This window comes from Sceloporus occidentalis, unplaced genomic scaffold (assembly GCF_023333645.1).
Source record: "Sceloporus occidentalis isolate IW3139 unplaced genomic scaffold, rSceOcc1.0.p SCAF_13, whole genome shotgun sequence".
Classification (NCBI taxonomy): Eukaryota; Metazoa; Chordata; class Lepidosauria; order Squamata; family Phrynosomatidae; genus Sceloporus; species Sceloporus occidentalis.
In genome coordinates this window covers 11,856,986-11,884,932 of record NW_028316993.1, presented here as the reverse complement: position 1 = coordinate 11,884,932, position 27,947 = coordinate 11,856,986, and the positions used below count along the sequence as shown (strand labels likewise).

The window sequence follows — 27,947 nt, the reverse complement described above, 5'->3', positions numbered from 1 at the left end:
AGGGGAAGGCAATAGCAAATCTTTGCCAAGAAACACTCCATGATAGGTGCGCCTTAGGGCTGCCATAAGTTGGAAACAACTTGAAAGCACACAACAACAAATTGCCCTCATGTTGTCTGCAGCTATGAGTTTAGTTTCTTTTGAAGGTGGAAACTTGTACCTACCTCCAGTGAGTTCATCCCAGTTCCCTTTCTGAAATGCCTCTATATTCTGAACAAGCCCCACATATTAACCAGTTGCCATTGTTTAATAAAGCGTGTTGAGATTCAGGAAAATATAGCTTGACTGACTCTGCCTAGAAGGCAACCAGGATTCAGATTTAGGACTGTGCAGACTGGCCAAGGTGGGATTTTTTTATATAAATGAGAAAGAACATTGTTTCATAATGTCTTTATTTTTGGGGGAAAAGAACCCCTTGCACCATTTTGAAAGCATTTTTATAAACAGACGTACCTTGCATTAAACCATCCCTTTGTGCTCGCCATTGGAAAACCCTGGTCTCTTGCAGAGAGAAGGTCCTTTTGTGGAGAGGAAAGTGTGGCCTCTTCTTGAGAGGGAATTGGATTTAATTTAACCCTTCCTTGCAGCTGCTGTTCTCCACTTTTTGATGTCTGGGGGAGAGCAGCCTTTGAAAATAAGGAAGGGGAAAGGACTGGAATTATTAGGGCCAGAAAGAATGGGCTGTGCCATGTCGAGGGGGGCGTTCGCTTGAAAACACTGGAGATGGGAGCTTTGGTGTTTTCAGGGTGGAAGAAGCAGGTTTTCTCACTCGGTGCCTGATGGTATTTCCCCCTTGGATTGTAATTATAACCGATATTACTATGATCATCACCACCACCATCACATTTGCAAGCCGCCTAATGTGCCCTATTTCATTCTCAGGGCTTTTGCCTCCAGTATCCTTCTCTTTCCCATAAAATGCAAGCCATCTCCTCCATCCTACCTTATTTTTCCAAGGACAGACGCTTTTGGAGAGGTGTGTGGTGTGTATGTTTGTGTGCATATGTGGATGTACCCCACCCTTCAGTAAAAGCAGCATCACTCTGGAAGATGTCTTTGAAGCTGGTTAGAGAGAGAGAGAGAGAGAGAGAGAGAGAGAGAGAGAGAGAACGAGTGCACAGCCATTAAATTATCATGATGCTCTGATCTGAATTGGCAGGGAAAAGCCGGGAGGCTGGGGGGAAGCGGAGGAGACGGAGAATAGCAAGTGAGGTGACCAGATGCCTCCTGTAGAAATGATGCTTCTTGTCTGGCGAGGAGACGCTCTGCTTCCAGACTCTGGGGGCAGACCCCAAGCCAGCCAGCCACAAAACCCCTTCCCCATCTTTTTATGGTCGGCCCTCCGTATCCACAGATTCTATCCCCTCAACCATCCATGGCTTGAAAATATTCATAAAATTTTAAATTCCAAAAAGCAAACCTGGACGTTGCCATTTTATATAAGAGACACCATTTTATTTAATAGGACTTGAGCATCCTTGGATTTTGGTATCCACAAGGGGTCCTGAAACCAAACCCTCTGTATCCACAGATTCTGTATCCACAGAGTCAACCATCCATGGCTTGAAAGCATAGATAGATAGATAGATAGATAGATAGATAGATATAAATTCCACTTGTTGTTTACTGTCCTACAGTTGACTTTGTCTCAGGGCAACCCTGTGTAAGAGACACCTCTAAGACCCCATGTCCTCCATTGCTCTGCTGAAGTCTTGCAAATTCATACCCATGACCTCCTTAATAGAGTCCATCCACCTAGCATGTGGTCTTCCTCTCTTTCTGCTTCCTTCTACCTTTCCTAGCACTATTGTCTTTTCCAATGAGTCTTTCCTTCTCATGATGTGTCCAAAATATGACAGCCTCGGTTTTGTCATCTTGCCTTCCAGTGAAAGGCAACCCATTAGTTTGTCTTTTTGGCTGTGCATAGTATCCTCAGCACTCTCCTCCAGCAATTGATTTTCTTGCCTTTCCCCCCACTATCCAGCTCTCCCATCCATACCTGGTGATGGGGAATACAATTGCTTGGACAGTCCTCACTTGAGTGTTCAGATTTATATCTTTACTTTTATGATCTTGTCCAGTGCATTCATTGCAATGGTTGCAAGCAGCCTTTGCGACGCTCCCTTGTTACCAATAGCCCTGGCTGTAGGACCAAGAGGAGAAGAGAGAACTGAGGACATTGCAAGGATAATGAAGAGCTAGGGGAAAAGACAGAGAGAGAACAAACCCTGAGGATGCCCTCGATTTCATAATCAGGGCTATGCAATCTGCAAGGGTTTGGAAAGTCTGTAGAAACCTGTTCTTCTTTTCTTTTGGGGGGGAGTGTGGGGTGGAACATGGGTTGAATATTTGAAGAAAGAGCTTTGGTTCTTCTGAAGGAGTAAAAGCCCATCTGTGTGGCAGCAACTGACAAAGGCGGCTTTTTCTATGTGATATTAAGTCGGACTCTGAGGGGGGAAGGAGGTGATGCACAGAATACAAATGGAGAGGTTGCCGATCTCTCTTTTCTCTCCTTGCGCAGAGAGGCCTCGGTGCATTTGCAAATGCCTTCCCTCTCCTCCGGCTATTTCCCTCCCTTCTAAGCCAGACTCTCCAACTGCAGCCTAAATTGGGAGAGGAGCCAACAAAAAACCTTGCCTTCCCAGCAAAAATCACAAAGAGCTTTCAAATGTTTTCTGGGATGGTTTGTGCCAGAATCTTAACAGTAGGAGTGACAAACCTGACTCAAACCCAGGCAGGTGTGTGACCCGTTAACATTATCACTGCTAACAGGTCGGTTTGGAGGCTGGTAGGTTCTTAATACTAGAAGAGAATTGTAGGTTTGGAGAGGAATGGGTTCATGTTCCAAAGCTTAGACCCCAACTTTAGCTCTCTGTCCTTTGCAAAATGACTTATTTATAGCAATAGCTTTTATATTTCCATACTGCTTAATAGTGAACTCAGCACTCTCTAAGCTATTTACCATCTGTAAACCAATTGCCCCCAATAAGTTGGGTACTCATTTTACGACCTATGAAAGGATGGCAAGCTGAGTCAACCTTGGAGCCTTGCCTGGGATCGAACTCACAACGTTGTGGCTGAAGGACCAGCATTTAATCACTACACCATCAGGACTCCTATTATACAGTATATAGAATCTGACCTTTGAATCCATGGGGGTCTATTTTGGAACCCCCCATAGATACAAAAAAATGGGACCTCAAGTCCCATTGTCCTTAATGATGGTGCATCATGTGCACAGCTGCACACGCACCACATTTGGGACAATGGACTTGTGTTAGTTCAGATAGCCCTCTCTACCATCTGAACTAAGACCAGGAACAGCAAAATGCAGGCTTAGGACTAACATCTCCCATGTCTTTCTCCTGTTTGCCTGATGAAGAAGAAACCAGTGTGACTTCAAAAAAGCTTGCAACATGTGATTGTGCATTTTGGTTGGCCCCATAATGGTGTCATTGTTTGGATGTTATTGGATAGGCTTTTATAGGGTCCCCCCCCCAATGCCAGGGAGATCATCAGGTTTACCATTCTCCCAGCATCCTTAACCATCCCTCAACCAGCCAGCCTGGATTCTTGCTCTTTTCCCACATCCTCCCTTCCCCTCTTTTCTTTCTATCTCTTGAACCTAAGAGCAGCGAAAAAGAGCTGCTTCTCCGCCTTCGCCAACATACGTCTTTTGACTGCAAGGTGTGTGCAATCTCTCCAAGAGGCAGAGCGTTTGCCAAACGCATTGCCCTCTCCCTCTTTTGTTGGAAACTGGGTCAGTGTGCCATTGTCGCTGTTCCCCTGTGTGCCCTTCCAGCCGCCTGCAGAGGTGGGCATGGAGACTGGCTCTTGCAAAGGAAAAAGAGAGGATAGCATTGGGAGCTGGTGGTCCACGTGGACCTTGGAGGCCTCAAGGGCAAGGTCAGCCCTGGTTAGTCCTTGGATAGGAGAATATCAAGGAGAACCAGGTATTGTAATAATAATAATAATAATAATAATAATAATAATAATAAGTTTTATTTGTATTTTCCCGCTTCTCCCAATGGATCGAAGCGGGATTACAACCAGAAAATCTCCATACAATGGCAATCATATCTAAAATACATAGACTAAAAACATCAAATTGTATAAAGTTGCATCATATCAAAGGCTCTATTTCAGAGGAAGGCACTGGCAAAACCACCTCTGAGGAGTCCTTGCTTGAGAAAACCCTGTGAAATTTATGCATTTATCATAAATGAAATCTATGGGGTGGCCATAACTCAAGAGAAAACACATTGCCTAAATACCCTCAAGGCACCAGATTCCGTGTGATCTTGAAAGTTAAGCATGACCAGCCCTGGTTAGTACTTGGATGGGAGACCGCCAGTGAATCCCGGATACTGATGGCTCTACAGTTAGCTTTCCATATCCAGTGCAGAGTTGCAGCTTCCATACACACTTTACACTTACTTCTTGGTTTAGGGATGACAATTGGCTGCTTTTCTGAAGCAGTCTCTGGTCCTCCAAAACCATTATTGTTCCACTGGCTGTGCAGGCTAAGGGCTGATGGGACCTGCAGTCCAGCAACATCTGGAGGGTCAGAGCTTCTCCATTTTCACTTTAGGCATTCGGATGCAAGATCCAACCACGTTGAAAGGAAAGCAAACCATTAAAAAGCCCCCAACAGTTGTCTATCTACATGGCACAAATATAATAGATGGACACCACTTTAACTGCAGGGGTTCCTTCCTGTGGAATCTTGGGATTTGTAGTTTGGAGCATTGCCCTTTTCTGAACTACAGCATAAGGATTCTCAGATTTCCATAGAAGGAAGCAACAGCAGTTAAAAGTGGGTTCAAGCTGCTATAATTGTGTAGTGCGGATGTACTCCAGGAAAGTGTATATTGTGATTAGCTCTGCTGGTTTCACAGGGTTCTGCTGACTTTTAAATGCTGATTAGTATTATTAGCGCTCCATTTTGGTTTTATGGCTTTTTATTGTTGCTTCAACAAGTTCTTTTTCATGCAAGGTGCTTTGGAAAATTAACATGAAACTCAGGAAGGGCGTGTGTGTATTTCTGTACAACTGAACTAAACATTTGGGGTGCAAAGAGGCATAGAATCATCATCCTTTATTTGGTGTCAACATTATACTTGAGATATCCCCAGGGGATCACTGTTCTCCAGTGCTGGGTGTCATATTAAAAACACGTCTTCAGTAGATCTATTTCCACATTGACTTGTAGAATTTAGACACATTGCTGTGTTAAGTCTGGAATATCAGTATGGAAAGGGATCTTGCAGCACTCTTGAGGCTAACTGTGCAAAAGAAGCTGTAGTGCAAACTTTTGCACCCTCGGTTTACTGCCTCAGATGCATGGAGTGAAACCATATATAAAGCATGTGTGGGCAACTCTGGTCCTTTGGAGATGTTTGGTGCACAATTTCCATGGGCGCCTCACCAGTTCAGACAGCATTGGATAGTTTATAGTCCAACATCATGCAGAGAGGGCAAGAGTTGCCCCCCTCTAGTGAAGAGAAGACATGGGCTGCACAGGCAGGATCAGAATAATGTAAATAAATAAATAAATTCAGAGCATCCCACCCTACACTACAAATCCCAGAATTCCATAGGAGGGAGCCAAGACAGTTAAAATAGTGCCAAATTGTGATGAACTCTGCAGCATGGATACCCCTAGGATGCTGAATGGCATGGGAATGTGCAGTATTTTGCTTGCTGCTTGAGTGAATCTGGGGGTGGGAGCAAAAATGGATGGGATATTAAGCTGTCAGCATCCATCCTGGATGCAGGGAGGGGTGACCTGACTAGCGGTCACTCATGCACAGCTGGACAGATGTTGTCTGAATCTCAGTCTTGATCTCTCTGTCTCCGTCACCTAACCAGACAGTGGCCCTGAGGAATCTTCTGCTAGATACTTTTCACAGCCATGATATCACTCCTGTCCTGCTCCTGCTGTTTCTGTTTGTTGCAAGTGTTTTATGAAACATACTGGTTTTGCAAAGTATTTTAAAGTAGGAGTGAATGTAACAGGAACAGGGGGACAGTTTTCTGCCCATGGCATCTTCCCAGGGGGACTGCATAGACTGCCCCCAAACAGCAAAAACACGCATGGATGGAAGGGGAAAGGGTTGTATTTTTTAATGTTAAACAGGGCAGGGAGGTTGCAGTCTATCCTAAAAAGTCAGTTGCTACTTCTGGATGCTTTGGGGAAATGCAGTTCCCACTTTTTAACCAGAAAAGGGATGGTCTAGGGAGTTGAGCGCCACCAAAGAATCCTTTGGCAGCTTCGATTTGTTCATCTCTGCCTTAAAGACACAAAGGTCTGTTGTTGTTTGCTGCAACAGTGGGGAATGCCTCCTCCAACCCCGGAGTGTTTTATGAAGTTGCCACCGCCTTTTTGTTTTAAACAAGGTATATTTAATTAAAACATCTGTCAGTAAGCGCCCTGCCTTATAAATGCATCCATCACTTGTGCCCACTTTGCTGCCCGTGCAAGACTCCACAAGCTCAGCTTTGGAGATAAAAAAGCAGAGTCATTAGCACATCATAAAAATGGCAAGCGTTTAAAACAAGAGATAGCAGGGAAGAAGTTGAGCCTACTAGCAGCGGCAGAGCCAGCCAAAAATCTTGGCTGCTTCAGACGAAGCCCTTTGGGCAGAGAGAGTTATGCACCAGGGAGTGGTGCGTGCCGATTCTGCAGCAGGCGCTGCGCATGTGCCATGCCAAGGTACACATGCCCGGCTGCTCCATCATTAACCTGTGCAGAAATAAGGATTAAGGCACTGTTGTCAGGTGGATCCAACCTGATCTAGAGACAACCTCACACAACCCCATAAAGCCATAGGTGGGTGTGCCCTAGTGATGCCATGCATGAAACATCAAGCATAGCAGCTGAGAGCCTGGCATTCAAATAAAAACAACAACACAGAGGCTTAAAGGCAAGACAAAGGAGAGAGATTAAAAAAGAGAGACCTCTGGAGCATCTACAGCAGCTTCCCCAAAGCAGACTCCAGCAATAGGGATTGATGGCACAAAGTTCATTCCTTTTGGGAGCAGAGCTCTCGCCCTGGGATTCTTCCCTTCTCCCTGTAACCAGGAGAAAGGAGCATGTACCATGAAGTTGCGGGAACCCTACAAGAAGAGGGGGATCCTGTTGGGCATTTTGTGCTGTCTTATTTAATAGTCTTTTCAGTCCAATCTTTGTCTGGATTGCTCTGTCTTTTATGAATTCTGATTCTAGTACCATAGCCTAGTGAGGCTCATTTGCAGGGCCAGATTCTCAATAGTGTAACTGGCTTGGCTTTTGCAGGCCCCTAGCTGCAGTGGCATCTCTAAGGGTGAGTGGGGAGTGCGGACCGCACTGCGTGACACCGTCATAGGAGGTGACATCGAGGTGTCCCAGGACTCCTTCTCTGGAAATAAAGGGGGGACTCTTCTTGGCATGCCCTCCTCTTTGGGGGTAGGATGTGGGTCAAGGCACAGACCTTTCTCTCTGCTCCATTCTCCCCCATCTGATCTGTTTGGGGCAGGATTTAGGATAGGAGGAGAAGTTCTCCCAATCTGTTTGGCTCCTTTCCGCCATTATCTTTTGGACAGGAGGACTGTTTGCTGTGACTTCATCTTACCTTGAAGGTGGAGATCTTTTGCAATTAGTAAACTGTTGTTGCTCAGAGGGAGCATCTGTATAAGGCTCTGTGTATAAGTGTATAGCAGTAGGAAAAGAAATCTGTTGTGGTTCCTGGTTCTGGTCTTGAGTTGATTTTTGCAGCATCAGTGAATGGTTTCCATGTCAGTGTGGCAGGAGGGAGAGTCCACTCCAGGCTTTAGTCTAGGTTTTAGAGGCACTGTTCAGTCTGCCAAATCTATCTATGGGTTCAGCACCTTGCATAGCTCCTTTAAAGTTAGGTCTGAGGCCCAGAACAGATCACTAGTGACATGGATCTTTGACTGTACCAAGTTTATTTTAAGTGCCTAACCCAAGGGAACTGCTGTGCCTTGACAAATGGCTGGGCTGCCTCCAGCGCTTGAGGGTACATCCTTGTCCCAAAGAGCTAATCATGTGCTTCCATTCGATGCATTTCTCTTCCAAATGCTTCATGGCTGTGTTTTTTATTTCTAGATCTCCGATATCTACATCAGCGGAGAGTCTGGGGACATGTCCGCCAAAGAGAAGCTCCTGCTATGGTCACAGAAAGTGACGGCGGGTTACGTGGGAGTGAAGTGCACCAACTTCTCATCCTGTTGGAGTGATGGAAAGATGTTCAATGCTATTATCCACAGATACAGGTGTGTGGTGTGTGTGTGCTCCTCCCTGCTGTCCCTAATAACCTAATAAATAATAACACTTAATAAAATATCCTTTGAAATGTTGTAAAGCTTTGAGTTGAAATGTGATATTTTTGTCTGTTTCAAAAACTTGACACTGTGCAGCTTGAATCCTAAACCTTGGGACTTTGCATTTTAATTTTTTGGAATTTGATTCTGAGGATGCTTAAAGAAACAAAAAACGATGGGCCTCGGTCCAACATCCCTGAAGTGTAGTGTAAATACGCTCACACAGATATATGCCATCGCAGCACCACGCAAGAAGAATAGCAACATTTCCCAGTATGTGTCAGTGACTGAGTGCCATTGCACAATACACAATGCACAACTACAATGCAAAGTATAGGATGCACAATTCAATGCATAACCACAGTGCAAAGTATAGGAATCATGATCACAATGCACAACGCCCAACTTGCAAAGAGATGGGACAGGTGAACATGCTGTTGGTGCATTTCCTCTTCCACTACTACCAGCAGAATGCATCTGTTGTGCAATGGTATGTTTTTGGCCCTGCAGACTTATGTCCCTAATTCAATTCCAGCTATTTCATTTCACAAGATTGGAGCACATTGAACATGCTCATAGATGCTCTTCCTTATCCTTGAGTTCCCTGTTTCTGAGGCTGAATGCTTTGAGGTTGGAGGGGGGGGTTGCCTTTGTTGTGCTTCTTTTTTCTCCAATATAATTTTTTTCTAGCAGTAAATGCAGAACTGTCTTCTTCTTCTCTGTCTCCCACAGGCCAGATCTGGTGGATATGGAGAGAGTTCAGATTCAGAGCAGCCGGGACAATCTGGAACAGGCCTTCGAAATTGCTGAGCGCCTCGGGGTCACCAGGTTGCTGGATGCAGAAGGTGATTGCTAGATCCATTGGTATCTGGCAGCTTCATCCATTCTGGCTTTTAGTCCGAATGTGGAAGGAGCTGTCTAAGGTGGATTCAGCATCCTACTGATGTGGAACCTGGTGGCTATTACTGGAATGAAGGTTACATAAACTAGGGCAATGCTTATGCCACCAACGTGTATTAATTATGCTGACTGCTAATGCATTTTACTGTCACAGTAGTGTTCTATGTATATTTTACATTCTATTGATGTACATCACTTTGAAATTTTTGGATACAAACTGCATATAAGGAATTGCTTGCAAATAATAATTCCTTGCAAGTCCCACTCACTCAGACTTAGAGGAAGGCAATGGTAAACCTCCTCTGGACAAATTTTGCCAACAAAACTTTATGATAGGTTTGCCTTCAAGTTGCCATAAGTAAGAAAAGACTTGAAGGCACACAACAACAACAATAGCAACAACTTTTCTCTGAGATGCTTGGTTTGTACTTTGTGAATCTAGTATATGTCTGTCCTTGCTCTCAGTCATGGACCACTGAATCATGGCCATATTGCATGGCCATGTTGCAGAAAAGAAATATATGTTGTTGACAAGCATCAAAACTGAAACTGGCTTTTGGACTCCCATCCTCTCTGGGTTTTTTTGCTCTGTCTGTTTGACCACTTTCTCCTGTTCTCTTTTCCCCAGATGTCGATGTCCCCTCTCCAGACGAAAAGTCTGTGATTACGTATGTGTCTTCAATTTACGATGCCTTCCCCAAAGTCCCAGAAGGAGGAGAAGGGATCAGTGCCACCGTAAGTCTTACAGCTTCCTTCCCCTTCACTCTGGAACAATGCGCTGGGCAACCTTGGGAGGCCGGGGGCCAGCTTTTGAATCGAGGAACTGGTTTTGGGGCTGCTGGGCCAGTTCCCCAGGCCAAATGACACCTTCGATGCCGCGGGCCTGACCTGCACTGTTTTTGAATTTTAGCCTGAAGTTTCAACGTCCTGGATCTCCCTTCACTTTCCCTGCCCCTTTTGACAAGTTTGCACCTGTTTGCACTAGACCTGTATTGCATCAGAACCCAAATTGCTCTTTGGGAGCCATTTTCCTAGTATTTTAGAAGACTAAACGGAAATGGCACGCTCTCCATTTTGGGCAGTCAGTCCTCTCCACTTGACCTCTTCCCTGTGGTTGAATTGGGGCATTTGATTCTTGGTCATCCATTGTACTTCCATCCCTCCTGCTTTCTGTAGGAAGTGGAGACAAGATGGCTGGAGTACCAGAACCACGTGGAAACCCTCATCTCCTGGATCAAGCAGCACACGATAATGATGTCCGACAAATCCTTTCCCCAGAACCCTGTAGAGCTTAAGGTAAATGCAGCATCCAAGCTTGAGTCCTCTTTGGTTTTGAGTTTCATATATTGGTGTGGCGTAGTGGTTTGAGAGTTGGGATACCACTCTTGAGAACAGGGTTCGAATCTCTACTCAGCTGTGGGTGACCATGGACACTCCCTCATCCTCAGAGGAAGATAAAGGCAAACCCCTTCTAAATAAACCTTGCCAGGAAAACCCCTTGATTGAGTCACCGTATAAGTCAGAAATGACTTGAAGCCCCACAACAACAACATATATTTGGTTGGGAGCAACCCCAAGTTAGCTTTCTTTTGAGCCCTTAGTTGCAACATCTGAAGTGGCTTCCTCCTCCTTTAGGGGTTCCTTGTGGATGATGGGATGCCTTTTCCCTCCGCTTTGTGGTTAATAGCTGTTTGATGCGTTTTCCCCTCTGCTGTCAACTCTCTCCTTGACTCTCTGTTCTTGCAGGCACTTTATAACCAATACATCCACTTCAAAGAAACAGAGATCCCAGCCAAGCAGCAGGAAAAAAGGAGCATCGAGGAGCTGTATAAGCTGCTGGAGGTGAGAACGACTCTTGAGCAGACAGGCGAATAAATCAATATCCATAAGAACAGCTGTGGTTTTGCTTTAAAATAAAACCAAACCAAGGGGGCTTGGATATTCAGCTTTGACTAGGTTTTAAACCATCAAAGTATGACTTTTAAATGGTTAAAATGCATACGCTGTCAAATGCACTGGAGAATTTGGCATTTTGTACGAAACTCTGCTGGCAGTTTTGGTGGAGCAAGTGAGGAAGGAAGTCTCACCGCAGAATTAATGCGCTTTGATATGGCCTTACCTGCCATGGCTCCATCCTGTGCAATCCTGGGATTTATAGTTACTTGTAGCCCCAAACCTCTGTAGCAGAGAAGGCTAAGTATCTCACAGAACTACTGATCCCATAGCTGTTAAAGCAGTGTCAAACTACATTAATTCTGCAGTGAAGAGGCAGCTGCTTTTTCCAGTGCTGAAGCTGAAGCAGTGTGTTTTGGACCAGAGACGGTCTTTGCACACACTTTCCATTCTGTCTCAGGGCTAAAGGGCTGCTCTGTCCTTTTGTGTCTTCAAGGTCTGGATTGAATTTGGCCGCCTGAAGCTGCCCCAGGGCTACCATCCCAATGATGTGGAGGAGGAGTGGGGCAAACTCATCATCGAAATGCTGGAGCGGGAGAAGCTGCTGCGGCCGGCCGTGGAAAGGTGCGTAGCAAGATGGAAGCAAAAGCACTGTCTTGCCCACAGTGACTCTTTTTATCCCATCATTTTGTCCTACGAGGGCAATTCTCGCAAAGGACTTTGCTGGCGAAAATTAAGTGGTGTTGGGAAGAGATTCGGCGGCTGAACACGCTGTCTGAATTTAAAACAGTATTGAAGACCAGTCTCTTCTGGCAGGCTTATCCAGACCATTTTTAAAATTGTGAATTTAAATGCTGAACTTGAAATGGGGACTGTTTTAAATTGGGTATGTCTTAAAGAGGTAAAGGTAAAGGTGTCCACTTTGAAATTTGTCCTTTTAAATCATTGCTTTTTTAAAAAATTAATGGGTTTTAATTGATGTTGTGCATTGTTAAAACTTGTTGTTGTTTCCTGCCTCGATCCATGGAGCGAGGTGGGTAAGAAATGATGATGATGATGATGATGATGGTGATGATGATGATGATGATGATAAAAAATTAAACATATAGGCCCAAATCCAGTCATTGCTCCCAGTTAGACTCTAGTGGCAAGCAGTGGCTTTTTTTGTCAAATGGGATGTTGCGTCTGCTCTGGGCTTTAGTCAGAAATGTAAAGGAGGTTTCTGACAGGGGATAACTAAAACCCAGAACAGGTTGTCTATCTCCATTAACATGAGAGCCGCAGCTGCTATTCTCCCCAGCCAGTCTTTTATCTATGACTGCATTGGGGCAGGACAGAAATACATGCATCCCTTTTTACCCTTAGGTATCACTGTAAATAAATAACAACAATTGACAACCTTGTTTTTGCTGGGGTTTCATCCCTCCAATGTTGGTTCCACAGGTTGGAGCTACTCCTGCAGATAGCAAACAAAATTCAGAATGGGACTTTGAGCTGTGAGGAGAAACTCACCCTGGCAAGGAATACACTGCAGGCGGTGAGTTGGCCACTTTTTCTCTTCCCACTCATAGGTTTGGCTTCTTTGACCAGATAGTTCTAGTTAGGCTGGCTTATTTCCTACTGGGGATGTGTTCACACAAACCAGTAGTAGTGCTTTAACCACTCTTTAAATGCCCCTCTTGCCAGGATGAAGCACACCTGGAGTCAGGTCAAACGGTGCAGTACGAGTCGGACGTGGTCATGTACCTCCAGGAGTGTGAAGGGCTCATCCGCCAACTCCAAGTGGATGTTCAGATACTCCGGGATGAGAATTACTACCAGCTGGAGGAGCTAGTCTTCAAGTAAGTGGGTGGTTTTGTCTGCAAATGAGCATATGGCAGCAGTTCTCAACCTGTAAGTTTGGACCCCTTTGGGAGTCGAACGACCCTTTCACATGGGTCGCCTAAGACCATTGGAAAACACTTATTTCCGATGGGCTTAGGAACCAAGACACCGCAATTTTATGGGTGGGGGTCACCACAACATGAGGAACTGTATTAAAGGGTCGTGGCATAAGGAAGATTTAGAACCACTGGCTTATAGTTTCTTGGAGTGGAGTGGGGACTTGAGTGCTTTGCTAAGTTGTGTTAATGATGCAAAGAGGGAGGTGCCTGTGTTTCATTTTTATTCCAGTCTCTCCTGATTATGTTTCATGTTTCTTCCCATCTCTCCTGATTTTTCCCCCAGGATCATGCGCCTCCAAGATGAACTGGTTACTCTGAGACTTGAATGCACCAACCTCTACCGGAAGGGGCACTTTTCCTCCCCATCTGCTTTGGACTTGGTCCAGCCTTCCTCCTTGAGCACCCGGCACCTTAAGGCCGACCCCTTGATGAAGGGGACGCACACCGCCACCGCTGCCACCACCGCTGCCTCAACCTCCTGGTTCCGGAAGCCCATGACGCGTGCCGAGTTGGTGGCCATTTCGTCCTCCGAAGACGAGGGCAACCTCCGGTTCGTGTACGAGCTGCTCTCATGGGTGGAAGAGATGCAGGTGCGTCACATGACAGAATGCAAAATGGAAATCGAGTGGAAAAGGGTGCTCGTGTCGATGGTGTTTGTGTTGCATGTATGTGGTGATGTAATAACTTGGAAAAAACATGCTTTGCACATTTTGGGTCTTTTCAGATGAAGCTGGAGCGGGCCGAATGGGGGAGCGACTTGCCAAGCGTTGAATCCCAGCTGGAGGTCCAGCGCCACATCCACAGCAGCGTAGAAAACCTGGGCTCCAGTGTAAAAGAGGCCCAGATGTATGAGGTAGGCAGAGAAAGTCTCTACAGTTCAGAAGGCAACAGTGCAAAGGGCAAGCAGCATAACACAGTTTGGGAAGGATTGCAGAGATACTGGGGATGGATGCAAAGGGGAGGGCAAAGTATTGTTATTAGTGTTCCAGTTCTCCAGTAACTGAGGACTTCTAGGAGTGTAGGAATTGCCTGGGCTTGGTTTCCTTTGGAAGGAGGTTACTGGAGGGTAAGGTAACCCTAACCCTATGGGTAAAATATTTTTTGGAATATTTGCATATACATAATGAGATATCTTGAAGATGGGACCGAAGTCTAAACGTAAAATTCACTTGCATACAACTTATGTATACAATAGCCGGAAGGTAATTTTATACACAATATTTTGAGTAGTTTTGGGCATGAAACCAAGCTTGCGTACAGCGAGCCTTCAAAAAGCAAAGGGTATCTCAGCCACTCGTGTGAATGATTTTGAAGTATTTTGGATTTTGAAGACGTGGGTCTCAACCAGTATTTGCTTTGGTATTTTGGTTCCAAAAGTGTGGAAAGGGCTCCCAAAGAGGGTCAAAATGAATTGCATGGGATGAGATGGGACAGCTGGAATCCATGGGTTTGCCTGTCTTACCTGTACTGGAACTCACTATAGTTCCATGTCTTCCCAAAAACCTCTTTGAGTGCTAAACATGGACACATGTTACTACTATAAGGAATGCTTTATTGGTGGTAAACGGGTGGCAGTTACCAGTCTAGTCTTGGATGGTTGAAGGAAATGTCCCCTGAGAACCTGAGTATATGAAGTGGATTATACAGATATCAACAAGGACTCTAAAACCCGTCTACCTGGTGGCAGAGGCACTATATACCTTTTCCTGCCCTGTTTATGGATGATTTGAGGAAGTGGAAGGCCAGGGAAAGAGGACCTTTAAAGGGCACTTGTTTCCAGATACCTGCATTTTCCAACTACATTTAGAACTTCTGTTTTATATCCCATTTTTTCCTAGGGTAAGATGTCTCAAAATTTCCGCACGAGTTACGCAGAGACACTGGGAAAGCTGGAGGTCCAGTACTGTAAACTTTTGGTGAGTGAACTTTGTGGAGTTTCTTTCTGTGGTCAAAGGAATCTCGGGGAATCCTATACGAATTCCCAAAATCTCTATCTTTTATGTGACATCCCTTCAAATATTTAAAGATGTCAATCATGTCACCTCTCAGACTTCTTATATTGAGGTTAAACGGACCATGATTCAAAAAATACATTTTCTTGATGCAAGCATCTGTAAAATAAATGTTCATATGTAGCTAAAACTGTAAAATCATCTGGCCATTAAATGACACGCTTGTTTTCCCAACCTCAGGGCATACATTTTTATTACAATACTAAAAGCACTCCCATGCCAGTGGGCCAGTGAGTCCATTCCAGGTTTTAATCCTGGCTTTAAAGGAGTGGTGAACCCTGTTGCTAAATAAATTCAGCCAACTTCAAAGCTGGCAAAAACCTGGAATGGATGCATGGAAGCCACTGGGGTACCATTGAATGCTATAAAATGCAGCTGCAAAGTGTACGGAAAAGGCAATCTGAAGATCAACTTGCATTTGACAAATGGGAAACAACACTAAGGAGAGCATCTGTGGTGCCTCATGACTCTGTGTGCATCTTAATATATATTGTGAACCACTTTGGGATCCCATATTAGGGAAAATATGGGATATTTATTTATTAATAAATTAGCATATAGACAAGGAGTGTTGTGGCTTCAAAAGTTGTCCTCCTCTGGGCATTGCTGGTGAAAATATGGCAAAATATCTTGTCTTTTCTCAGGAAACGTCCAGTTTCCGCCTTCGCCATCTCCAGAGCCTGTATGAATTTGTGTCTCGAGCGACTGCTGAATTGATTTGGCTAAATGAAAAGGAAGAGGAGGAACTGGCGTATGACTGGAGCGACAACAACCCCAACATGGCTGCCAAGAGGAATTATTTCACGGTGGGTGGGAGCGACTTAGAAATGGGCGAGGATTTGCATTGTTGGCCTTGGGTTGATATCCTTTTGGTTAGTCTCAGTTAAGAGTAGAGATTAATTGAACCGATGGGTGAATGGTGAGTCAACATGTAGGTAAATGCTACTGATTCATTGGGTGTCCTTTAGTCAGAGACTAGCAATAGGATTGAGGATTTTGCATTTCTAGTGTGTCTGGGAATAAAGTTGGGAACCAAAATGATGGAGGATCTTTCAGCAGAGAACATTTCTCAGATGTTTACTCAGAAAAAGTCGGGAGATTTCAGTGCGGAGGTTTCTCCTTACAGTTGGCCCTCCGTATCCACATTCTGTATCCATGGAGTCAACCATCCACAGCTTGCAATGATTCAACAACAAATTCCAAAAAGCAAACCTAGATTTTTGTGATTTTTTGTAAGGGACTCAATTTTACTATGCCATTGTATATAATGGGACTCGAGCATCCATCGATTTTGTAATGCACAGGAGATCCTAGTACCAAACTCCAGCAGATACCAATGGTCCACTGTAGCAGCCTGAGTAAGATCAGTTTGGCCCAGAGGCTTTAATAGAAAGCCGTGTTTTAACTTGGCACTGACCTGATTCTAATGTTGGCACCAATTGGGCTTCCAGAAGGAGGAAGGGAGATTCATGGCAACTTTGCATGCCCCCTTCCAAAGTAGCAGCTGGTGGCCATGTCCGGAGGAATAGGCTACTCCCATATGGGATTTAACCTGAATTTCAGCAGAGCTGTCCCTCGTCCTGAATCTATTTTTCAGATATGGTTCGTCTCCTTTAAAGTTTGGGCTAGAATCAGAAGTGGATTCGCATGCACGCATACCACAGTGAAATAGGAACCACGGATTAACTTCCACGGATTCAGATGGAAAGAGGTTGGCTCTTGACTGGTATTGGTATCAGAGGCATAACTAGACCTTTGCTATGTCTTTGTTGCGCAGGAGCTCACGATGGAGCTGGAAGAGAAACAGGATGTTTTCCGCTCCCTCCAAGACACAGCCGAGTTGTTGTCCCTGGAGAACCACCCAGCCAAGCAAACTGTGGAGGTAAAGTATGGCTTGGCAGGACATGCGCTGGGCCTTCTGGACATGATCCAGGTGCAGCAGGAGAGCTCCCTTGGGGCCATTATTTGGAGCACCATGTAACCAGGTTGGCAGAGCATTATTATATGGTGCTCCCAATGGGCCACAAGGAAGGCTCTCCCAAAATGCCCCTGCAGCCAGTCAGGGACCATTGGGGTCACAGGAGGGTCCAAAAGGGGGGGGGGAGCATGGGGTGGTTGTTTCTGAATCAAATATAGGAGGTACATTATGTTGATAGGGATGGGATGTAACCAACCCATCTTCTTCCTGTTTGCAAAACTTTGCATCCGGAGTTTTTCCTGTAGTCGCCATTTGCTTGCCAGAGGTGGCAAGTCAAGAGAGTTGTTTATGAACTGTTGCTGATAGCCAGGTTGCCCTTTCCTTTGCTTCGTAGCTACAAGCCCCAGGCATGTGGCCACAGTTAGCAATGTGCATTTTCTCATTGTGTTTCTCACAGGCCTACAGCGCGGCTGTGCAAACGCAATGGCAATGGATCCGGCAATTGTGTCTGTGTGTGGACCAGCATGTGAAGGAGAACACGGCCTATTTCCAGGTATGAAGGGCCTGAGCTTAGAAATCTGTTTCTCAGTATTAATTTGCTCCCATTGGCCTGTTACAGACAGCCAAAATAAAGCTGCTTCGAGTCACAGTGGAGGTATGGTTTTCAATGATGCATGCGTCCTAAGAGTCCAGAAGTCGCACCAAAGCCACGGTCCAGTCTGGAGCTTGGCTTTGGTGCGACTTCTGGACTCTTAGGACGCATGCATCATTGAAACACCATACCTCCACTGTGACTCGAAGCAGCTTTATTTTGGCTGTCTGTAACAGGCCATTATTTATTATAGCATTTGCAGAAAAATTGATTTTTGCTTGTTATGGTATTAAGGAAGCAACATGCAAGCATTACTCATTCATTGATCCATATGATAGGTTCACCTTAGGGTCACCATAACTCAAAAAAGAGTTGAAGGCGCACAACAGCAATAACAGTGTGTGTATGTAGAGAGATCTTGTAGCATCTTTGAGACTAATTGAAAGAGAGAAATTGGCAGCATGAGCTTTCCTAGACTTCAGTCTACTTCCTCAGATGCATTTGGTGGAGTAGAAACCAGATGCAGGCATATATATATAAATGCCATTGGTATGTGAGGATGTCAATACAAATTAAAAATCCTTTGTGTATGGAAATGAAGTTGCAGGTCCTGCACAAAGACCAGTTTCCTATGTCTTTGTGCACTAATGACCACTGTTAAAATTGGACCTCACGCTGCCAGTTTTTTCCTTTCATTTAGTCCCAAAGGTGCTGCAAGATCTCTCTATGTACTGATTAACAGGGCCATACCTTTGAATAACAACATATGTGTATGAACGTTGTGCTTTTGCAGTTCTTCAGTGACGCCCGCGATTCAGAGTCGTACCTGAGGAATCTCCAGGACACCATCAAAAGAAAGTATTGCTGTGACCGGAACACCAGCCTGACCCGCCTGGAAGACCTCCTCCAGGACTCCATGGTAGGTGCTTCCTTGGACAAGTCTCAGGGTCACCTTCTTGCAGGAAAGTGCCCTGGGAAGGGTCCAGGCCAAGGCAGCTGGGGCTGATGGGGTGTAGGGCAGGGTCGCCAAAAGCTAAACCAAATACAGTGCACCCGCACCATGCGCGGACGCATTTTACACGGCTTCCAGCTGACACGGAAGCCGCTTGGGGAGAAAAACAATGGCGCCCCGCCACATGCATGCACCCTATTATTTCCTATGGGGCTCAAGCATAGGTGGATTTTCCCTTGAGCAGGGGGGATCCGGAACGGATCCCACGGGTAAGGAGAGGGCCCACTGTACATCTAATTCACTGCTCCACCTCCTTGCACCTAACTGTTCTGGTCAAGAAGGATGCTGGGGTTTACGTGGCACCAGATCCTTTAGGATTTGCTCTTCACCTTCTCTGAAATTGTGACCGCATCCTATTCGTAGTATTTTTGTTTTCCCTGAACAAAACTCCCCAAGTTTGTTTGCAGTTGACTGTATCAGGGTCTTCCTGGCATTTTACCAGCAGCTCCACAGTTTACCAGCAAACAAGGCCAGTTGCAATCTCCGTGGCTTCTCCTTTTTTGATCCTTCCAACGCCTTCCCTGTCAAACTCTCCTTGTGCTTCAGTTCCACACCTTCCTGTCATCCCAGCATGCAGTTTCTTGTCATCTTGCTCATCCTGGTTGCTACCACTGCTCTCAACTCATGGCAATGTCTCACACTGACTCAGCCCATTGGTCCATGTAGCCCAGTGCTATGTGCCACAACTGGCGGCGTTTCTCCAGGGTCTTAGGCTGCATCTGCATTGCAGAATCAATTCAGTTTGCCACCACTATGGAATTCTGGGATTTGTAATTTTAGTCAGATATTTAGCCTTTGCTTCCACGGAGCTCTGGTGCTAAAACAAACAACAAAACTCAGGCTTCCATAACATTGAACCATGGCAGTTAAAGGAGCATCAAACTGCATTAATTCTGCAGTGTGGCAGCAGCCTTAGGCAAGGAAGGCAGCAAATGGCTGGTGGCCATTGTGTCAGTGGGGTGAATGAATCCGTTCCATAGCACAAACTGTAAAGGCAATATCCAACTCTCTACTGCAATAGATCCAGCCCCTTGGATAGTACTTTTACAGTTCAGACTTTATCCTGGAGCAGATTCCCCAATACCACTGACATCTCTTGCCTGAGATTTCTAGCCTGGGGACTGAACCTGCAAAGCATGTGCAATGTGAGCTTGCACCCCTTCCTCCTCAGTCTGAGTCAGCCTATAGACCTACCTAAACAGCATTGTCTCCCCTAACTTGTAGTAGTGTGTAGTGTGCATGTGCTTTTGTCACCAGGCAACGCTGTGGGATGCATTCAAGCTCGGGGTGAGATGAGGCCTTGGAGCCATAGGACCTAAAATATCCATGTTCAGTGGAGAAATTTCCAAGGGGGGGGGGGGGCGAGGCAGCCTTATTTAGCCATTGCAGCAAACCCAACTGCATTTTGTGGTTTCTTGAAGACAAGCAACTTTTATGCACCAACAGCTTTCATGGTCCAAAATCTGACTTGATGCTGGTGGCTCATGGAGCTTCCCTGGTGTAATTGCCTTGCGCCTCCAAATGCTGAAGTGTGGCTCCTTCTTCCCATGCTGTGCAACAGCAACGGGGCAATGCTGGAGCACCGTTCCACTCCCTCTGCCACTTGGATTTTCCAATTGAGTGCACCCTTGGATCTGCTTTGGCTGCCATTTTGCAACAGAGGAAGAGGCATTGCCAAAGGAGCTGGTGGATGGCCAGAATCCTGTTCATGTCCTATGCCTGTGGTTGCATTTTCCTCCTAGGATTGTGCGACAGTGGTGCAGGAAGGCAGATAAAATCCTTAGTTCCTTAGTGCCCAACTTTCTTAAAAGTTACTACATCCCTTAGCTTTTCCTTCCTGCCAACAGCACCTGTGCCAGCATGGCTATGCTACTGTAATGCATTCCTAATATTCCAGCCAAAACGCTGCCTGTGCAATGCCCAACCCTGTAGTTTGAGTGATTTGAGCCCTGCTAGACTGATATCCTCCTTGCTATTCCTCCGTAGGCAGGCTGCGATAGAGCAGCCATAAATCGAAGATGGCTTGAAAGCACACATCCACAACAGCAGTTCTTAAGTTGAGACTGGCAATTGGATTGAGGTCTGAGTTGATGTTCAACCTAAAGCAGCTAATGCGGGGTAGGGAGAAAAGCCAAAGGTTTGGTAATGATGTCTGTGAAGAACTGTTAGTGATGGAGTGTGAACAGGGAAGCTGAGTTGAAGGTTTTACAGTTGTAGTGGGTCCTGTTGAAAGGACCTTAGGCCAAGAGGACCTTAGGTCAAGAGGAAGGATGGTTTGATTGAATGCAAAGGGAGTGACTGCTTTGTTCAGAAGGTCTTGTGATGGAGGACAGCAAAGAAGTCAGTTGCACTGTTTCACAACCAGGGAAAGTGCGTACCATTTGACTTTCGGTAACTGACTCTGTTAGCCAATGGTACTTTTAGGAGGTCAGTAATTTGCTGCTGAGTTTAGAGTTTTGTAGGATGTGGGGCTGGAAATTATCCCTGCAGGGAAGTCATTGGGAGCAGCTGCTGCTTGCTGAGCTGTCTTAAATTAAATGAGAGTCATAGGCAGGAGAGTGGGATGTTTAAAAAGAAAGGGCCAGAGAGAATAGTCACATCCCTGCAGTGCTTGAACAGGAGCCAGTGGTGAGGACTTAAAAGAGGGACCAATGCAAAGTAATCCCTGCTCAATCCCATTATAGTTTTGTAACCACAAAAAGGGACATGTGCCTAGGACCAAAGAAAGAGGCCTCAGTACAAGATGTCCCCTGTCTCTATATTGCAAAATTTAAACCTGGCAAGACCTGGAGTTGTGCTTGCTGCAGACCTTGAGTGCTTGTGTGAGCCACTTTTGCCGTGTAGCGTTTCTGCAGATAGAAATGAAAGCTCAAGCTTCTGTGTGCGTAGATGCTGCCTTGATCATAATGAATGAGTTAAAGTTGTATTTCTTCCAATCATGCTCCCCTGGGACAGGCAAAGGTAGCTTGATTTTAAGCCTTTCTTTCTTTCTTTCTTTCTTTCTTTCTTTCTTTCTCTCTCTCTCTCTGTCTTGTTCTTTCTTTAATTTTTTTCTTTCTCTTCTTCTCCTATTCTTTCTTTCTTTTTAAGACTACACTTGAATATAGTACTGTTTCTTTAGTAGGTTCTCAGCCACTTAAGTAAATGCATCATCCCCCAAAAAAGTTATTTTCCACAAAGTTCTTTCATTTCCTTATTTTACAAAGAAAAATCAACCCAGCATTTTTTTGAAAGAATTTCATTTCATGGAACAAAATGGGCTTGGGGTCTGGTTTCACTGTTCCAGCTTTGCAGAGATAAACCTGAATTTTGGGCCTGGTAGTAATGCACCTTTGTTTTTGTGGGGAGTGGGACCAGGGAGGGGTTAAGAGATCGTGACTGCGAATTCTGCTAGTGGCATACACAGGTGTTAAGTCCACCTTACATCTGCATATGTCATTTTTTGGTTTTGTTACTGTGGAGGTTGAACATTTCCTCCTCCGCAGCAACCAAAGCAGCCCTCCAGACTTACTGTAAACCTGCTGCGGCTTCCTTTCCCCATTTTGATCAGAGAAGATCAGAGAAGCCAGACATGAAATGGTTGCATCTTCTACTGAGACCTTGCAGGGTACTCCAGCAGATCTCAGTGGATGATGGGATCATTTCATGTCTGTTTACAGAGACACAGCTAGATGCTTCTCCAATCCACTCTCTGACAGCCTCTGAATGGCCATAGGAATGGCTGCAGTAGTTTAACAATAAGTGTAAAGTTGGTGAATAGCCAGCTCTGCTGAGCCATACTGATTTGTAGCCATTGAATATCATTGAATATCTGGCATAATATTAAAGATGAATTGATTTTTTTGATCTCCTTGTCTCCCTTTTCACATTGAAAGAAGTTGCAAATGAGTCTGCACATTAGGTGCACATGCATCATCTCTTTCTCACATACACACACTTGTTCCTGACAAAATATTCATTTTAGGAGGGAGGTAGTGGGTAAAGAATTTATATCCATTTTTGGGTCCCTTTGGTCTGCCCCCCTTCCTTTCCCAACCAACCTTTGTCTTTGCTTTTGGACAGGATGAAAAGGAGCAGTTGATCCAGTCCAAGAGTTCTGTGGCCAGTCTGGTGGGCCGCTCCAAGAGCATTGTCCAGCTGAAGCCGCGGAACCCTGACCACATTTTGAAGAACACCATCTCTGTGAAGGCCATTTGCGACTATCGCCAGATTGAGGTGTGTGGGGTGTTGGTGGTGGTAATAAAATCCCACACAGATTTATTGTATTATTCCATAAGTTATTTGTTTGTTTAATTGGAGAATGTCTTAGAGTCTGGATTGGGGTGTATGAGATGCTTATTGTACATCAGGATGGGCAACTGTGGCCCTCCAGATGTTTTTTGACAGCTACTTCCCACAATGCCTCAGTATTGGTTGTGGGAACTTTATGCCAGAAAACATCTGGAGGGCCACAGTTGTCCACACTTAGATTCCATGATGGTTTGGATCATTTTAGAGGAATGGGCAGGACATGTGGCCATTTGACCACTTTCTGGACCACTGAAAGAGTGTCACTTTGGTTTGCTCACTCAGATCACCATCTGCAAGAATGACGAGTGCGTCCTAGAAGACAATTCTCAGCGGACCAAGTGGAAGGTCATTAGCCCCACCGGGAACGAAGCCATGGTCCCGTCCGTTTGCTTCCTGGTGCCTCCTCCCAACAAGGAGGCCATTGACGTGGCCAGCAGGTAAAGCCATCCTGACCAGTAGGTTACGTGGTTTTTTTTGTTGGACTGTTTGCTGTCTTTGGACTGTGGAAACTTGATGCACAAATGTGCAGAACCCTGAGACAGATGCATTTCCTTGGGACAGGGATGGATACAGCCCATTGTCACTTTTCCCCAGAGCTTCCAGGTGTACAAAACATCTGCTCATTGTGGGATGCCAATGTGTCAAATCTCATGCTGAAAAATTCATTACAGTGGTGAGGCGAAACCTATGGTGCAAATTGTAATGGAGCTCTCCAAGACGCTAGATCTAATTTTTGTGTGTGAAGTGGATGGAAGCACCCTGGACAGCTCTTTCAAAGGCTTTATTCTTCCTCTCTTTCTTCCTGTTTATAGAGTGGAGCAGCTGTACCAGAAAGTGATGTCCCTCTGGCACCAGCTCCATGTCAACATGAAGAGCCTTGTCTCCTGGAACTACTTGAGGAAAGACATCTCCATGGTCCAAGGCTGGAATGTGGAGAAGGTAATGCTGAAAAAAACACCCAGAGGTTCTCTGGGGTGACACGCATGCCAGTGAGGAAAAGGCAAGAGCTTACCCATACCAATTAGATCTATCTATCTATACCCTAAAAGCACCAGATCCCATGTGATTTTGGAAGCTAAGTAGGGTCAGCCCTGGGTAGTACTTGAGTGGGAGAATGCCAACAAAGGTCAGGTGCTGGAGGCTCTGTTTCAGAGGAAGGAACTGGCAAAACCACTTCTGAATATTTTTTGCCTAAGAAAACCCCATAAAATTCATGCATTCTCCATAAATTGGCAGGCAGCTTGAAGGAACTTTGGACCTAAATATCCTGAATGCTTCAGTTCCCATCCTCTCATAGATGGGATGTCGTCTTCTAGTAAAATTAGACCCACAAAGTAATACGGCACCATCGGTGTGATGAATCTGATCTATCTTTGTTTTGGGTTTTGGGTCCCACAGCTGAGGGCTTTGCCCCCCGGGGAATGCCACCAGTCCATGAGGAACCTGCAGGTGCACTATGAGGACTTCTTGGAGGATAGCCAGGATTCAGAGCTCTTCTCTGTGGCCGATCGGCTGCGCCTGGAAGAGGAGGTAGATGCAAGCAAGGAGCATTTCCAACAGCTGATGCAGTCCATGGAAAACGGTACGCTTACTGAGATGGGGTTCCTGCAGGGAACAAGCCTCAAGGGAAGGAGGGTGTTAGCAGGATCAGAGAAGAGCAGGACCAAAGGAGATAAGAGCTGGCTGCTCCCGGCATGGCCTCAAGCTTGAATTCTGTGCCCTGGCTTAAACAATCTGCCCCTTCCTCCATTGGCTGGGCCATAGTCACAGGCTTGCATTTTCTTGCGGTATTGTTAGTTTTGCTCTTTGGAAGGATATCTATTCAAGCGGCTACCTCTTTTTTACCAAAGGGTGGTGAAGCCACACCACATTTTGCAGTCTTACAGGAGCAATCCAATAGGTATTGGACCTTCAGTGGCTCCCTTACATGGATCCATCAGTCCGAAGTAACAGAGGCACCAATCACCTCTGGTCCATTGCCACAAAGCCAGGTCAAGACTCTAGTGGTACCTTAAAGCAGTGGTGGCTGGCGTCTCTCATGTCAACCTGGAGATATTCATGAGCCTAAATACCCTAAAGCACCAGATCCCACCCGATCTTTGAAGCTAAGCAGGGTTAGCCCTGGTTAGTACTTCGATGGGAAACCACCAAGGAATCTCATGTACTTTAGGCTCTATTTCAGAGGAAGGAACTAGCAAACCCACCTCTGAGGACTTGAAGTCTTTAAGGTGCCACAGCTGTCTTTATTGTATTTTGATCCCAAAGCAGTAAAGGGCAGATTGTTTCCAAAGCACGTTCATCTTCTTTGACTCACCTTCTTAGCGCTTTGAGATCCTTCATGGACAATTTCAGTTTTATTGCTTTTGTTAATGCTTGTTTGGAGCAGAGGACAAAGACGAGACAGCTTCTCGGACGTACCTCTCCGAACTGAAAAACATCCGCCTTCACCTGGACGAATGTGAGCAGCGGCTGGTGGGCACCATCCGTACACCGAGCAGCACCAGAACAGATGGGGATGCCTTGCAGGAAAATACCTTCCGGATCGCTGAGCAGGAGGTTGGTGTTTCCAGATGGTGAGGGTGACAGTCATCCTATGAGAATTTGCCCTGTGTCCAGAGGTGCCCATTTTTCCCCAGTAGATCTTCTCTAGATGGGACTTGCAATTAGATTCAGGACCAGATCTTTAAGACAGCATTTTAAAAATCCTATTCAACAGGAGTAAACTGGAGGAAAGGATTCTTTGGACATAGGATGGTTTTCACCTTTCTAAAAGCTGAGATCAATGGCATACCCTTCATAAGAATCTATTGCAGATTTTGGGTACCACCACTGGAAGAAAAATCTCTTCCTTCCCATCCATCATACATGATACAGTATTTTGCAATAGCAGACAATATTAAAACATTGTAAATGTGTGAATTAGTGATATAGCTGGCAGTGAAGAAACCTGAAGGAGGTCATTAGGTCCTAAGGTGTGGGATCACTGCTGTGTAGAGATATGCCATGGAAGGTCTATATCTCTGCTTTTGCTGGCTAACACCAATTCTCTCTGCAGCGGTTGAAGGAAGATTTGCAAAATCTGAAGGCAGACATGGAGCAGCTTTCTGAGAGATGCAACATTTTCCTGCACAAGTCTCCGACCGGATCCAGCACCCCACACCTCAGATCTGAGCTGAACCTGCTGGTGGAAAAGATGGACCACATCTATGGGCTTTCTTCCATCTACCTGGACAAGTGAGTGCTCACTGTTCTTCACTCTCATCCCTAAACACTTGATTAGGAAGCTGACTTGTGCCCAGTCAGACCAGTGGACAGGTTTTTCTGCAAGTGGTTTTCCTGAGTCAGGGATGGGTTGCTGGGAGGAGGGCATTAGCATCTTGATGGGTTTTGCAAGGATGGGTTTGTTCAGTTACAGAGAATTCAGTAGGTATTTTGCAAAAACTGCAAGGAAAATTTCTGCAGCTTTTCAATGCCAATGTTCAAATATATCATTTGCTTCTTTATGATCACTGTGAATAACTCAGCAGCTGCAGATTCCTGAAATGTGTGTGGAGTTCAAATGAAATAGATGGCAGTTCATCTCTCGACAGAGCTGGGATGTTCACTCTGGTGAAAAAGGAATCCGACTATTTCTCTTCGCTCACTCTTGCCCATCAATATCCATTTATACTGGGATGGGCAAAGTGTGGCCCTGGAGCCACATATGACACTGCCAAGCTGTTTTTTACAGCCCCCAATATTCACAAAACTGGTTTCCCTTTTCCTGGGAGGAAAACTATAGGTTAATTGCCGCTGCTGAAATCCTCCAGGATGAGTGATTTGCCCTTTCATTATATTGCAAGTGTCCTATCTGTCCTCATTTAGCAGTTAAAAATACCGACTTTTTCAAAACAAGAAATGAATTTCCAACCATTTCTGGTTTTGTGGGTTTTTTCCTTTGTATTTTTGCATTTTTGTCAGCATTTGTGGTCTCCAGACCTTCTTCAGACTTGCCACACCTGAACTTTGCAATCAAAATGTCAGCATTTCAGGAAATGATGTCCCTCCTCCTTGCCTTTCTTTTGGGATTCGATAGGTTAAAGACGGTGGACGTCATTATTCGAAATACTCAAGGAGCCGAGTCCTTGGTCAAGGGCTATGAGGTGAAGCTCAGCCAAGAGGAAGCCGTGCCGACTGACCTGGCCACCATTCGCTCTCACCGGACCACTTTGCAGGTAGGTAGCCATCGTCATCTAATGCTTGTATTGCATTGTTGCACAACCAAATGCATGGCCAAATGCACACCTGGATGCATATCTGCACCCACGATAGCACTACAAACGTAAATAAATACATCTCTTTTACATTTGACAAAAAATACCTAACTGCTTCTATCAGGGAATGTACGCATCCGTATGGTTCTCAACAGGATCCTTGCTGTGTGTCCATGTACCATGTATATGTACTGGTTATTTTGTTAGGGTCCACATTTTGCATGCCGAAACTGTGAACCTTGGAGGAGGTCCAGAGAAGGAGAAATAGGGAGAGAAGTGGTGTTTGGTTTTTTTTCTTCATTTAGATCCTTTGTTACATGCTCCTGAGTTTGACCCTCAACTTATCCATGGGTCATATTAAAATCCATGATTTTGGTCCCAAAACCTGCCCTCGACTTATACAGAAGTATATACGATACTTTACTGACTGTAATCCACCCTGAAGTCATCGAATGAAGGCTGGACCAAGTACCTAAATCAATTAGATTTATAAATGCTAGCTGGAGGCTGGACTTCCCAATGAGTGGCATTGGGTAGTTAGCCTGTTTTTCAACCCAGTGGGTCTCACGCTCTCTGTCTTGTAACATTACAGCAGTGGATTGGCGAAGTGAAAGAGAAGAAGACCGTCTTCACAGCATTGGAAGATGACTTGGCAAGAGCCAAAGTGGTGGCAGACCAGCTCTACCGCCTGAAACAGGAGCGCAGCGTTGACCTGGAGCGATACCAAGAGAAAGGGGCCCAACTATGGGACCGATGGCAAAGGGTCAGCCTCCAAATTGAGACTCGGTGAGTGCCTCTTCTAGTCACTGGGA

General features: G+C 45.4%; 1 protein-coding gene across 8 annotated transcripts in view; it reads left to right on the top strand.

Moving 5' to 3' along the window:
* Positions 1–27,947, top strand: part of MACF1 (microtubule actin crosslinking factor 1) — a 257,008-nt gene that overhangs the window by 97,386 nt on the left and 131,675 nt on the right. For all 8 annotated transcript variants that reach the window (XM_089478295.1, XM_089478296.1, XM_089478294.1 and 5 more), the window contains 23 exons: positions 8,108–8,274; positions 9,055–9,167; positions 9,851–9,957; positions 10,399–10,518; positions 10,969–11,064; positions 11,612–11,739; positions 12,559–12,652; positions 12,802–12,956; positions 13,342–13,648; positions 13,783–13,911; positions 14,897–14,974; positions 15,715–15,876; positions 16,848–16,952; positions 17,446–17,541; positions 18,374–18,499; positions 22,655–22,807; positions 23,165–23,319; positions 23,695–23,821; positions 24,281–24,464; positions 25,269–25,438; positions 25,938–26,116; positions 26,958–27,096; positions 27,728–27,921. In XM_089478295.1, the coding sequence (XP_089334421.1) occupies positions 8,108–8,274; positions 9,055–9,167; positions 9,851–9,957; positions 10,399–10,518; positions 10,969–11,064; positions 11,612–11,739; positions 12,559–12,652; positions 12,802–12,956; positions 13,342–13,648; positions 13,783–13,911; positions 14,897–14,974; positions 15,715–15,876; positions 16,848–16,952; positions 17,446–17,541; positions 18,374–18,499; positions 22,655–22,807; positions 23,165–23,319; positions 23,695–23,821; positions 24,281–24,464; positions 25,269–25,438; positions 25,938–26,116; positions 26,958–27,096; positions 27,728–27,921 (3,284 nt within the window). The remainder of the gene's footprint in view (positions 1–8,107; positions 8,275–9,054; positions 9,168–9,850; positions 9,958–10,398; positions 10,519–10,968; positions 11,065–11,611; positions 11,740–12,558; positions 12,653–12,801; positions 12,957–13,341; positions 13,649–13,782; positions 13,912–14,896; positions 14,975–15,714; positions 15,877–16,847; positions 16,953–17,445; positions 17,542–18,373; positions 18,500–22,654; positions 22,808–23,164; positions 23,320–23,694; positions 23,822–24,280; positions 24,465–25,268; positions 25,439–25,937; positions 26,117–26,957; positions 27,097–27,727; positions 27,922–27,947) is intronic.